General features: G+C 53.6%; 1 protein-coding gene across 8 annotated transcripts; it reads right to left on the bottom strand.

Moving 5' to 3' along the window:
- Positions 1-55: 55 nt before the first annotated feature.
- Positions 56-13,367, bottom strand: ADISSP (adipose secreted signaling protein). 8 transcript variants are annotated; one of them, XR_015139363.1, is made up of 6 exons: positions 12,980-13,367; positions 5,779-5,954; positions 4,382-4,524; positions 1,905-1,988; positions 945-1,067; positions 56-707 (listed from the first exon to the last, which is right to left on the bottom strand). XR_015139363.1 is itself a non-coding variant. In XM_086333355.1 (6 exons), exons 2-6 carry the CDS (start codon positions 5,795-5,797, stop codon positions 607-609), a joined length of 525 nt encoding a protein of 174 aa, XP_086189481.1. In that variant the 5' UTR covers positions 5,798-5,895; positions 12,980-13,126; the 3' UTR covers positions 56-606. The 8 variants fall into 8 exon arrangements, 7 of the variants coding, with proteins under 7 accessions (XP_086189481.1, XP_086189482.1, XP_086189485.1 ...); XM_086333355.1 differs by having other exon boundaries at positions 1,905-2,043; positions 5,779-5,895; positions 12,980-13,126; XM_086333356.1 differs by having other exon boundaries at positions 1,905-2,043; positions 12,980-13,126.
- Between the last annotated feature and the right edge of the window lie 250 nt (positions 13,368-13,617).

Here is a 13,617-nt window from a genome sequence, read left to right on the forward strand (position 1 = left end):
CCATCTGCAAGGACTGGGCATTCTCAGGGCCCTGGAGAACAAAAACCCTGCTGGCTTCTAGTATCCACTGAAAGTTTTATTTCTTCAGGATTTTATCCCAACCAGTCATTTAAAAACAACACAGACCTAGGGGGTAGGGATTGGGAACTGCATCTCCCTCCTCCTCACCATGGACAAAAGTGGAAAAAACAGAGTAGACAAGAGAGGTGGCTAAAGCGAGACAGCAGCAGTAGTAATAGGGCAGCTCCACCACAGAGCCAGCTCCTTGCTCTCCTAGGCTCTGACTAGAGCCCTTATGGCTGGGGTGAGGGTGGGTACAACCCTCCCCTGGCCCTCCTCAGATGGCCTCCTTGGGGGCTCAATCCATTTCTTCCAGCAGGAGGCTGAGGCACACAGGAGAAAGTGGGAGAAGAGAACGTTGGAGGGGCAGGGAGGTGGCACAAATGAGGTGAGAGGCATGGGCAAGGCTCTAGCGTAGAGGCCCGTGGACCCTCCGCCTGCACACCCACCCTGGGGAAGGGGGAGGAAGCCGCACCGTCATGCAGCATCTGGGGGATGAGGCTGGGTTTAAGGCCAAGGGCCCCAAGGCAGGTGGTGCCGAGGGCCTCAGTCGAAGCCGCGCCAGTCACTATGCTCGGAGTCGTATTCTAGCTCAGCACCCACGCACCTGACGCCGTCTAGCAGCATGGGTGTGCCGTGGTGTCGGTCTGCAAGACAGGCAAGAAGTCAGTATGCCAGGGTGGACCCTAGCCCCACCTACTCCAAGGGGACTCCTCTACCTTCCCTCCCAGCTCTGCTAGAGGATGGGGAGAAAGGCACCCACCAAGGAGACTGGGAATGGGCCAAAACAAGGATCCCTTTTTCAGACTCAAGGAGGGTGGAAACTCCTTGTAGCCAAGCTGGTGCCTCCCTCCTCTAGCCAGACCTGGGCCTCAAGCTCTCACCCATGACGCGCGCCTGCACGATCACGCGCACGCAGGTGTCGGAGCCACCTTCACAGGCTAGCAGCATCTCCTCCTTGAGGACGCCCTCCTTGTGCGCTGAGTACTCACACTTGACGCTGTAACCTGCCCGGGGCGATCAGCACCTCTGTGGCCTCCTGCCCCCCAGCACTCACTGGTCCCCACCCACCACCAAGACCTCTAGAGGAGCAAGGATGGCCCAAACCCCTCCACCCCTGCCCCCAGGGCTGGGTACACAGGCTTCTGGAACTTGCCATTCTTCAATGAGCTCTACATGTAGGCCAGAAGTCAAAACTCATGCTTGCAAGAGGTGGGATTCCCCAAAATCACAGGCAGGGAGAGAGGGTGATGGGGGAGGGAGGGAGGAGCAGGGCAGGGACTGAGCAGATCAGATGGCAAGAGGCAAAGACCTGAGGAGGCTTGCTCAACCCACTTAAGGGCAAAATTATGAAGTGGAAGTAGGGGGGACATGAAACTGAAGCTGGGGTTTCTGTAAATGGTGAAACTGATTCGCTAGCCTTTGGGAAGAGGGGTGCTGAAGGTGGCAGGGTATGGAAAAGCAACTTCAGGTCTGGTGGGGGCTGGGAGGCAGCTGCCCAAAGTTCCTGAGGTTCCAGTAGGTTTCCCCTGGCAAAGGAAGGGCTAGAGGCCCAGAGCAGTTCCTCAGTGGCTCCCACCATCCCCTTGAAGTAACCATCAGGCGGTGAGCAGACATAGGTCAATTGTGTGAGCCCATAGACGTCTGTCCAGGAGTGAGGGCTGGGGCATGGGACCTGCCATGTTGCCACACAGCAGGCCCATAAAGAGGCATCGTGTCTCCTGGTTTCTGAGCTACCCATCAGCCCCTGATGGGGGAAGGAAGTACCCATGCTGTCACTCCTGCTCACACCCAGGCTCTGCTGGAGGAGGGCAAGCTTCCAGCACCCCAAGCAGGGGACGCACCTTCTGGGATGGGCATGACGCTGAGGAGCTTGAGGTGCAGGCTGGGGACAGGTGTCTCTCGGATGTCCTTGCTCAGCCTGTGCACTGGGGGTAGAGTGAAGGTAATTTCATACCTGTGCAGGATCTTCAGGAAGCCAACCTGCAGCAGGAGGGGTGGGGGATGGAGGCACCTTCACTTACAGTCTCCCCCAGGGTCCGCCCAGGTTGTACCACTGGTGATCCTGTGGGCCCTCCACTTGCTTCCTTGACAATCCCAGGGGATTCTGACTCCCTCCATCATTTTAGCTGGTTCACACCCCTGGCCTGGCAGCTCCAGGCCCTTTCTTCAAGGACCCCACCCCTATCACTTGTCCCATATCTGTCTCATGGGCCCTGAAGTTCCTTGGTGGCCATTCTATAGATGATAAAATAGAAGCCAGGAAATGACTGGCTGAAGGCCACAGTGTGGTCAAGCTATAGTCCTCCCTGGACCTCTTGGCTACTCTTGCCACACAGCAAGGCACCAGCCACTGCCCACAGGGAAGGCTCAAAACCCCACTACACAGGCTATCCACCTGCCCCCACCACTATCAGCATGTGCCCAGGGACACTGGTCCTCTGGTCACTCATGGTGAGGCCACCAGGCAACATAGATAGCACAAGATGGAGGGTGGGTCAGAATCACAAAAACGGACACTAGACGAGCTTTGTCAGTCCAGGGCTGGCCCACAAGACTGGCACCAGTCATGGAACCTGGAATCCAGCCTGCCCTGCTGGCACCCAAACATGGATGCCTGCCCATTCAAAGGCTCACTGTGTCCAACAGCCCTGATTCACGGCCTGGGAAACTTCTGTTGTTCATACACACAGCTTTGCCATACTCAGAAACTCAGTCGTGTGACAGGTCACAGGCCAGGGTAGCTGTCGGGGCAGGTAGGCTGACCGGAGTGCCTGTCCAGGAGGGGCAATGTGTGTGCTGTATCTACAGCTCACAGGGCATGCGCTCTCCTGCTCAGTTTCAGGAAATGGATGGCCCTGTCTTTTGAGGGAGTATTTAGCCTTTCAGTGGGATCAGGATGATGTCACTGCATGATAAAGCTCAGTCCCTATGGCTCCCACACTCTGCTAAAAGAGGGCACACCTCTCAAGAGGGCTTTCTGGCTGTGCCTGCTAATCACTGGCTGTACCCTGTGATCCAGCTGCACCACTTGCAGTATTTCCCTGGAGAAATACTCAGATGTAAAAAAAACAAAACGCATCACTGCCCTATTTATAACAGTACAAAATAGAAACAACTGTAACACCAGGAACAGGGAACCAGCTAAATCAATGATGACAGATATAGTGGAATATCAGGCAGTTGTAAAATCTCATGGAAAATTATTTACTGAAACAAACAGGAGATGGATCACAACAGAAGCAACCAAAAAACAGTGTGTACGCTGGTATACCAGCTTTTCATTTTTGGAAAGAAAGCTAGAAAGGAAACTGGAATAACATCAAAATATTAACCATAGTTATTTCCAGATAGTATGATTGCAGATACTTTTAAATTTCTTTATAGTTTTCTCTATCTTCCAAATCTTCTCTACCATGGACATGAATAGATTTTGCAATGGGAGGCAGAGAGCTATTTTTGAAAGTTTGGGTTCATTCTGTTTGCTCCCTTGGGGAAACTGTCAGCTCTTGGAGAAAGAGCAAAGGTTTCAGACTTGGGCAGAAATGGCTATGACTCTGGGCCCCTCTGCAGGGTGGTCTCAATAGATCAGACGCCAACCACCATGCTCACCTCCATGCCTTCCGGGGCTCAACATGGGAGCCCTGGTATACTGTCCAACCTTAAGGCCTCACTCCCTGTTTCCCTCCAATCCATCCCCTCCAAAGAATTCTTCCTGCCTCTCCCAAATGGATGTGGGATCTAACAGTGTCCCAGCAGTTGGAGGAGCCAAGGGTGTATGAGGTATGGACACTAGAAGAGAAGGAGAAGGGAAAAACATGGAGGTGATAAATACTACTACAAAGAGCTTCAATCAGCCAGAGGTTTGGCAAAGCAGAGTAAAGTCACACCGTGTTATCAATATAATTAGCCTCACATACATACACCCTTCCATTTCCAGTTTTTTGGGGTGTCAATTGTGTCTACTTGAGAGAAGGAAAATCAAGGTGACCTGCCCAAGGTTACAGAGCCAAAAGAGGAGGCCCAGAACTGTACCCAGGCCTGTGACACCAAAGCCTGAACACCTGCCTTCCAACTGCAATGGCTGGGGTGATGCTGATGCTAACAAGCTCCACTCCCATTCAAGTAACATCATAAGTGCACTCATCTCATCACAGTCTCACACTTCTCATTTTACAGATGGGGAAACCAAGGCCCAGGGAAGGACAAAGATGGAGCCAGCTTAGAGGAAATGGAACAGGCCCAGGAAGCTGGGCAGGGCCAGGGAGAAGGTAGAGGGAATAAGGTTGATGATTATAAGGGGGGGAAGGTATGCACATACCTTGACCAGAAAGCTGCTGTCGCTCTCCTGGGTGACCATGACCACAGAGTCATGCAGCTTCTCATCAAAGTGGACATGACTCTGAGAGCTTTCTGCATCATGGCTTGTTGCGAAGCGGATACTCCGGACTCTGGACTTGTTGCCTACAAAGAGAGTGGGAGAGAACTCCAGGGGTGTTGCCTTCTCCTAGCCCCAGGAAACTACTCCACCGTGTCACTGCCCTGCCCCTGTGACTGCCCCTGCATATCACTCAGCATCCTCTGCTGAGCTAGGCCACATCCTACTGGACAGTGGAGATCATAAGGCTTGAGACTCTCATCTGCCCTCCTGCTTAGTCCTCCCACAGAAAATGCACACCCTCAAAGAGGGTATGAGGGGATTTAGGGATTAGCTAATATGACCCTTCACTTAGAGGGAATGGGGCTGACAGGGAAGAGACAGTCCTGACCCTAACCAAACCCCAGGCAGTGCGGGACTCAGCCCTAGTGCTCAGGATACCCTGCCCTGTGCTCTCCTTCACATTTCCAAGCTCCCCATCTCTCAGGCCTTCTCTTCTAGGTCTGCCAGTCCTGAGGCCCTCTGCCTGCTCCTCCTGCTGACCCCCTTGAGAGGGGAAAAGGGCAGAGACAGGAATGGGCTTGGGCTTTATGGGACCTGCCTGGGGGTGGGAGAAACAGAGAGGGTCAAAAACTATACTCAGCCCTCCTAGAAGGGGCTGCAGCTTCCTCTAAACCTCACTACTGATCACTGGCAGGTGAGAAGAACCCAGGGGAGCTCCAGGACCCCTCCCAGAGAAACCTTTCCTTCCTCCGCTGAGCTCCTCACATGGCCCTCGGCTGTCCCTCACTGGGTCAGGTTTTCCAAGGCCAGGCAGGCAGGGAGTTAAGGCAGGCAGATTAGTAGGAGCTTGGTGAAGGCCTGAGCCAGTCCTTGCCTGGGTTTTTGCACACAATGAAGACTCAATGGAGGCCCAAGGGGTCAACCATTTCCCTGCTGAGTCCCTCAGATTTAACCCTAATGTCCTACCTCACCTAAAACCTTCTATGAGTCTTTCTGGATTCTGAATGAAACCCCAATTCCTTTCCACAACCTACTGTAGCCTACCCACTTCCGAGCCTCCGTGCTCACACCAAGCCCCTTGTGCTACCAACCTCCACAGTGGAACAGGGAGGCTGGAACATGGGGCCACGAGGGCAGCACACCAAGGTTCCCTGCTAGCGCTTGGGCGTCCCCAGCACAAACACTGGTGTAATTACTGATGTAATATAATTCATACCTCACAGTCAGACAGACAGACAGACACACAGCCAACACAGATCCCACATGCAACAATACCCCTTCCCACCAGGGTGCACTATAAGACTCTACAAACCCCAGCAGACCAGGCAGGCACTCACCCTTGTTGGCTGCAGCCATGGACGCCCTCCCTGCCACAGGCTGAGACACGCAGCTCCTGCCGGACACCACCAGTCACGCTCAGTAGCCTCCCATGCTCCAGGGACACCAGGAGGAGCCTGATGGGTGGGGAGTGCAGAGGGGAGGGCAAGGGTCAGGGCCACTGATGGGCCTGTGGCTGGTGGGAGAGCATAGGTTTCCCTTTAGGAAGGACCCAAACCCTTGCGGCTCTCAGTAGCCCAAGTGGTACCTGTGCCCCCTACTCCTCCACCCACTCCACATTTGCCAAGAGCCCTCACCCTTGCCTGACACACTACTGACCCACAGCCCGGCCAGCATGTACTGAGCTGCAGTTTCTGGGTGTCAAAGCACCAGCCCAGAACTCTAGTGCCCAGCAAACCTGAGGCTGGTGGGAAGAGGCAGCCAGCAAAGGAAGGGGACTTCACTGGCACTTTCCAGGGGCCAGTTCTGGCTCTGGTGACCCAAGAGTTGGCCCAGCCCAGACATACAGGTTGTACCATCATACATCCAGAGGTCATAGTATTCTTGCTGCACAAGTCAATCCAGGTTAGAATTAACAGTAGGCTTCGAGGGGGGCCTATATGCCCTGATGGCTCAGAGGTTAAAGCATCTGCCTGCAATGCAGGAGACCTGGGTTCAATCCCTGGCTCCGGAAGATCCCCTGGAGAAGGAAATGGCAACCCACTCCAGTATTCTTGCCTGGAGAATCCCACAGACAGAAGAACCTGGTGGGCTACAGTCCACGGGGTCGCAAAGAGTCGGACACGACTGAGAGACTTTGCTATTCACTATATAATAAGACATGTTCTTAGAGCTTTCCCTCCTGGTGATCAAACAGGGCCATACACAGAACAGGCACCTATGAGAGGGTTGCCACCCATCAGAACTCACAGTTGAGACTTTGGCTTGATTGGCAGGCCTTCCAGTTCAGCTCCCCAAGGGCAGCCTCAGAGCAGAGGCAGTGGGAAGTACCCCCAGGAAGCCTGTGTAAGCAGCACAGCTCTGAAACACTGGGCTGGGACCATTTCAGCATCAGAGAGAATATTATGCAATTGATGTTAACAGATGGAACTATATAAAATCAGAGCATTCACAGTGATTATGAAAAAAGGAAGAAAGCAAAACAAATCCAAACCCTCATTTGTCACTACGGACAAGAGCAACACCCCAACTCTCTGCTCTGAAAACTGGCAATCTTACAGAGAACTACTTCAGTCTGTCTCTTGGTCTTTCTTGTGGCCAAACAGCCCTGGTGGTTAAAGGATAGCTCTTCCTTAACAAAGGAATGACTGAATGCTAAATAATTCTGCAACTCCCCAATAAACAAATGTTGGAAGCAACACCAATCAGTGGGTGCTAAACCAGGAAGGCACGGATGCTCACAGACACACAAGTACCACTGACAGATGACCCAGGTCAAAGGGAACAAGTTTGCCATGGAGCAAAGTGACGTTAGCCAGTCTTGCACTAGTCAGTCTCCTCTCAGAATGGGACATGGGGCCCAAGTATGCCTACTGATGTGAAGCGGCACCAAGTCACAGCACCGCTCACAGGGCAGTTCTGCCCCAAATGTCTAACCTGCGAGCAGAACCAATTAAACGACTCCACAAAAAAGCAAGGAGACAAACCCAGAAGGCCAGATATTCTGCAAGACAAGTGACCTAATTTTAATAAAAGAGGGAAGTTGCTTTAGATAGGAGATGGGCCAACTACAGCCTGTCAGGCTGCCACTGTTTCCTGTTTTTTTTGTAAAGTTTTACTGGCACACAACCAAGTGCTCATTTGTTTACATGTTGTCTAAAATTGCTTTTATTTGTTTCTTTGTTTTGCTGTGCCCTCACGGCTTACAGGATCTTAATTCCCTGACCCAGGGATTAAAGCCTGGCAGTGAAAGTCCTAAACACTGGACTGCCACCTAAAATTGCTTTTCACTAAAGCAATCCCTGGTTCAGGAAGATCTTCTGGAGGAGAAAATGGTAACCAACCCCAGTATTTTTACTTGGAAAAAAACTCCACGGACAGAGGAGTCTGACAGGCTACAGTCCACAGGGTTGCAAAGACTCGGACATGACTGAGCATACACATTAAAACTACTCTGAGTAGTTGCCACAGAGGCCACATAGCCTGCAAAGTCTAAAACATTTACTATCTCGCCCTTCACAGTAAAAGTTTGCCAACTGTTCTGCTAAATTAATACACAAAGAGACTAAGACGGCAGGATACTCAATGGGACAACTGACCTGGCTTTTCCCACCACGTCAATTTCAAGAAGAAAAATATATGTAGAAGGGCATTTCTCAGTTCAGTTCAGTTCAGTCGCTCAGTTGTGGGAAATAATTGGGAAATGTTAATAAACAGGACTGGATCTTAGACGACACTAAGAAATAAGAGTTGATCAGCTAGGTGAGATAATGGAATTAGATTATGTAGAGAAGTACGTCCTTATTTCCCCTGGAGGAGGAAATGGCAACCCACTCCAGTATTCTTGCCTGGAGAATGCCATGGACAGAGGAGCCTGGCAGGCTACAGTCCATAGGGTCGCAAAGCGTTGGACACAACGGACTGAGCACACATGCATGCACGTGTCCTTATTTGTCAGAGATATACACTAAAGTAGAGATGAGTGATGTATGAATGACCTCTGCTGGTCCAGGGAATGAAGAAAAACCACTGAGTGGCCTCAGAGTTGGCACTGGGCCTGTGGAGGGCATGACCTCAAGGCCCCTCAGGTGCTGAGCTACCCTGGGAGCAGGCCTTACCTCCCTCCCCATTTCCCAATGCAAAAGCCCACCAAGGCTCAAGCCCCACCTCAAAGGCAGGGCTAACAGCTTGGGTATGAGGAGCACCCCCATTGGAAGCCTCAGGAGGTACAGGGAAGGGCAAAGCTAGAGTCTCAGGAATGCAGAACAGCCCCAGGCCAGCACTCTGGGTCAGTCCCAGAGAAGGGCAGCCCCTAAGGCTGTCTCCAGAAAGTCTGGCCCTTGGAGAGAGGCCTGCCCTACCTACCCACTCCAGCCACCCCCTGAAGCTGTGGACTCAGAGCCTGTGAAACACAGCCAAGAGCAAGGGGACCAGGCCTTCCCCCTACCTTGCACAGAGGCTGCTCCAGCCACTTCTCTACAGCCAGGGGAAAAATGACAAGATCCCCCCATTTCCCGAGCTTCCCAGGTGGCTCGGCGGTAGAGAATCCGCCTGCAATGCAGGAGACATGGGAGATGTGGGTTCAACCCCTGGATCAGGAAGATCCTCTGGAGAAGGAAATGGCAACTCCTTTGAGTATTCCTGCCTGGGAAATCCCATGGACAGAGGAACTGGTGGGCTACAGTCCATGGGGTCATGAAAGAGTTGGACATGACTTAGTGCCTACACAACAACAATCATAATTTTGTGGCTTCTCAGGTGGCGCAGTGGTAAAGAATCCACCTGCCAATGCAGGAGACTCAGGAGATGCGGGTTCGATCCCTGGGTTGGGAAGATCCCCTGGAATAGGAAACAGCTATCCTTCCCAGGACACTTCCTGGGAAGCCTGGATGAAACAGTGGCTGGTGAGCAAAGGCTCCTAGGGCTTTTACATGCAGGGTCCTGTACCTGTCTTCCTCCCCTGTCCACTGCCTGTTGCCTGCCTGCCTGCCTTCACCCAGGCCATCTGCCTGGGATAATTCTGTTCTCCCATCCACATCTCAGCTTGGGGACCTTTTTCAAGGCAGCACAACCCATTCCCACCCCCTCCCATTCCAGGATAGGCCTGAAAATCTTCAAAAAGAATTCCCTTTCTCACATCTGCAATCATTTACTATCTCTGTCTCCCACCTTACAAGAGCAGCGACTGTGCTTTTGCCAAACCCTGTATCCCCAGCACCCAGTCCAGCATCTGACAGGGAGCAGGTGTGTTAGGTTTATATTTGTTAATGAATGAATGACCAAACTAAACGGAGCCCAAGAATGGGCCTCAGTGGGCCCTTTAGGCAGACGTAGCACATCAGGGCCCAGAGGCACTTAGAAGAGCTCCCCACCCTGCTCTTTTAGCAACCCCTGCGCTGGAAGGCATTCCCCTTCCCCCATCTCAGAGTGGTGCCTCCCATAGGGCATTGTCTAGCCTGGCCACAATCAGCTGTTACCTCCCCGCTGCCACCACCAACCTTGAAATGGAAGGTCACTAAGGGCAGGACCTGTGTCTCTTGCACTGCCCAGAGCTCAGTATAGAGCAAGTACTCAGGCATTGCCTTGTAACCCTTGAGCACTGAGAACAGAGAATGAGAAAGCCCAGAGAAGGCTGGAAAAGCTCCTTTCCCAGCAGAAAGCCTCACTGGTCACTGTCCCCTGTGAGCCAGAACCTGAGCTACACACAATTCTTCATTAGAATCAGGAGAAGAGGGCATCAGGCCTCTTCCTGCAGCAGCTGTGCCCAAAGAGAAACACCAGGCACCCTTGAAGCCCCAGGCCTCCTCTTGTGCCAGCCAAATCTTGATCGTGGCCCAAGCAGCTCAGCCCCCAAGAGGCAGCAGGGCCATGGTCAAGAGCATGGGCTCCAGAGCCCCAAAGACCTGGTTTAAACTCAGGCTGCATGGCAAAGTTACTTCATGCCTCAGTGCCTCAGTTTCCTCACCTGCAGCACAGGAATAAATAAGCAATGGCCTCTTCCTCAGTGGGTCTGGTGCAGCTGTTGCCTGAAGCTCTGTGACAGCACTCCCCACTCTGCCCCCACCTTTGTAGAACAAATCCCCCAAAGGACTGCTTTCTGAAGCAACAGCAATTTCAGCATCAAAGAAGGACTTCAATCTAGTCAGGAATGGCCCTCAGGGCAGGCCCTCTAGCCTTCTCAGAAAACAGCTCAAGGGTTGAGGGGCCTCCCTCTCCCTTCTATCATCCTGCCTTCCTCCTCCCCCACTCCCAGGCCAGCAAGTTCTCCAGGCATGCCAGAGAGCAGACTGTTGGGAGCTCACTGTCCACCTCCCTCAACCAGAAAGGCATATAAAGAAAATGTGAAGAATATATATCCTGGGAAATGCCCCCATTCCAGCAAAAAAAAAAGACACCCCCTCTTTAAATCAGCTGTCAGAGGTGGTACCACGGAGAGTCATGGGATGGGGAGGGTTGGGAAGCTGGAATAAGGGCCTTGGGGGACTTCTTCAGCTCTCAGTTACTCTCTCAGGGAAACTGTCAGAACCTTCTCTCTGGTAAACAGAGAGCTCCCAGCTCAGGTCCCTCTCAGCTTTAGAGAGAAAAGCTGCTTCAAGATTATCCTACCCAAGATAGGGTTCAGCCAGGCCCACTGGTGCCTCTGGCATAGGGAACAGAAACAAGGAAATGGCAGCTGGGCAGAGAGATAGTTAACACAGAAACTCAGAGTTCTCAGCCCCCTAGAGTCCCGCTGTGCACACAGGGTGCTAGCTGCTCCTCCAGACTGTCCCATACTTGGTGCCCAAGGCTGGAGAAGGGGCCAAAGACAGTCTGTCCATGGCAAAGTAGAGCTCCAGGACCTGCCACACTCTTGCCCTATATCCCACAGCTGCATGCTAACAGCACCTCTCTGCAGCCCACAAGTCCCAGGCATCACAGGACCAGCCCCAGCTTGTCCTCTGCTTTGTGGTTAGGGACATGCTTCTTGGGGCCTTGTTTCTCATTGATTCTTCAATTCCCATTCTCAACCTGTTCAAGTATTTTCTGAGCCAGGAACTGTACAATCTCCTACCCTCCCTACCCCAACTCTGGGCTCAGTCCTGGCTTAAGCACTCAATCCCACAGAAGCTGTTCCTCAAAGCTCAAGCACGGGGCTTCCCTGGTGGCTCAGTGGTAAAGAATCTGCCTGCCAATGCAGGAGACACAGGTTTAATTCCTGGTCAAGGAAGATCCCACTTGTTGAGGAGCAACTGGGAGGCACAACTACTGAGCCCACGCTCTATAGAGCCCGAAAGCAGCAACTACTGAGCCTTCGTGCTACAACTACTAAAGCCAATGTGCCTAGAGCCTGTGCTCTGCAACAAGAGAGCAGCCCCAGCTCACTGGGGCCTGCATACCTAGAACAGGCCTGGAAAAGCAAGGCTGGAGGTCAGGAGTGGTTGCGACAGTTTTACAGCAACTCAGTATAGATATGACTACGTTTCCTCCTTCCTCCAGCAGGCCAAAGTTGCAAGGGTAAGTATGGGTGTTCTCTCTCAAAAATGGGTGGAGCAGGGCTGAACTGAGGAAAGGACCCCCACCATCTCACATCCTCTTGTCTCCACCAAGAAATGCTGCCTTTCTCTCCCCAGCATCTCCTCCCCACAATCCCTCTAGCCTGAGGGTGCTCAGACACCTCTAGCCTCCAGACTGACTGCCCGACCCAGGCGAGGCCAGGTCCAGGGGGCAACAGCTGCCTCTGACCTGCTTCAGCTCCCTGGGCAGAGAAACGCCTTACCCACACTTCCCAAAGCCAAGATTCAAGAGGAAAAACAACTGAATGTCTCCCTTCTCAGTCCACCAGGATCCCTGCTCACTAAAAGAAACACTGGTCCAGAGCCTAAACAAAGACCTCCTGCTCTATGACAACGGGGTGGTAATCGCCAAGCTCCAAGAGACATCAGGGGCCTGGGTATATGAATCTGTATCCTCTCCGCCCTCCATCCCCATCCTATCCTCATCTTCTAAGGGGACAAAAGCGTCTGGACGCCGCCCCGACCCCACCCACCCCAATCACACCCCTCACGGGCTGCGAAGCGGTGGCTCCGTCCCTCAGAGATAATCCTCTCTGTCCCACCATCACCTCTACTGACGCAGTAGTTTCGCGAGCCCATACTCCCCAACATCACTGCCCTCCTCCCTGAAGTGCCGAGCCACGCGAGGTCAGAGCGAGACTACTCGTCCAAGGTCACCAGCGAGGCGATGACAATGGGGGAAAGGGGGTGCTGGGAGTTGCTGACGGAGCTGACCCCTAGGCCCCCACCCTCACAATGTCACTCATACCCTCGACAGCGCCCCGCGGAAAACACTTCAATTCTACCACCTAACGGTCACCTGCGGCCCTGGGACCTAATACCTCCCCAGCTCGGGTGCCAAGGAGCCCTCCCTGGCCCGGACCCGACAGCGGAGCCCTCCAGCTCCAGCCGGAGGGGTCCCAGACTACCTAGAACAGTGGTTCGATTGGGAGGGGATCTCTGTGAGCGGGATGAAACTGGGAGGTGGCAGAAGGAAGAGCAGTCTCACCGTGCGGGGAGCACCCTGAGGCCGCGACGGTCAGCGACGACCGCAGCGGCGGCAGTGGCTGAGGCGGCAGCTCTGGAGACCGCGGCAGCAGCCGGGGCCCAACGCCGAACATGAGAGAGCCCCGCGCCGCCGCCGCCGCCCGCCGCCGGGGCACGCCCCTTCCCCCGCCCATTGGTCGACGGGGGTGGGGTGGGGCGAGGGTGCTTCGGACCAATAAGCGGGCGCCAGAGAACCGCCAACGGGCGATGCGCCTCTGCGTCAGGAGGCCCTGCGGCTGCGCTGTAAGAGTCCCCGCCCCAGGGCCTGAGAAGTTCTCGCGATGAAGTTAGCCCTCGAGCTCGCTGTAGCCAATAAACCGGAATCGCTCAGAAGCCAGAGAAGGAAGAAGCAACTTTGAATGGGCTCAACGCGCGTCCACTCTCAGCGCTGGGGTTTGCACTTTCCATATCTCCGCCCAATTTGGAAGGGGCGTCCCTCGGGTTCTGCCCCCTGGAGCGGCCGTAAGGTGGGGCTCAGAGCTAGGTGGGGCACTTGAAGGTTGCCTTTTCCCCTAGGCTTCCTAGTCCGCCTGGCCGTTGATACGGGTATCGCTAGGTCCTGTCCTGGAGCGGAAGAACCCTCCATTCTGGCTCTGCGAT

Source organism: Bos grunniens, chromosome 13 (genome assembly GCF_055505025.1).
Source record: "Bos grunniens cultivar Pamir isolate PY7600 chromosome 13, Bosgru_T2T1.0, whole genome shotgun sequence".
Classification (NCBI taxonomy): domain Eukaryota; kingdom Metazoa; phylum Chordata; class Mammalia; order Artiodactyla; family Bovidae; genus Bos; species Bos grunniens.

Coding starts and splice junctions, on each gene's coding strand:
- ADISSP (XM_086333359.1), bottom strand. CDS start 13,151: ATGGGCGGGGGAAGGGGCGTGCCCCGGCGGCGGGCGGCGGCGGCGGCG. Junction 4,525..12,979: donor CTCAGGGTGCTCCCCGCACG/GTGAGACTGCTC, acceptor CTCTCTTTGTAG/GCAACAAGTCCAGAGTCCGG. Junction 708..944: donor CGTGCAGGCGCGCGTCATGG/GTGAGAGCTTGA, acceptor CCTGTCTTGCAG/ACCGACACCACGGCACACCC.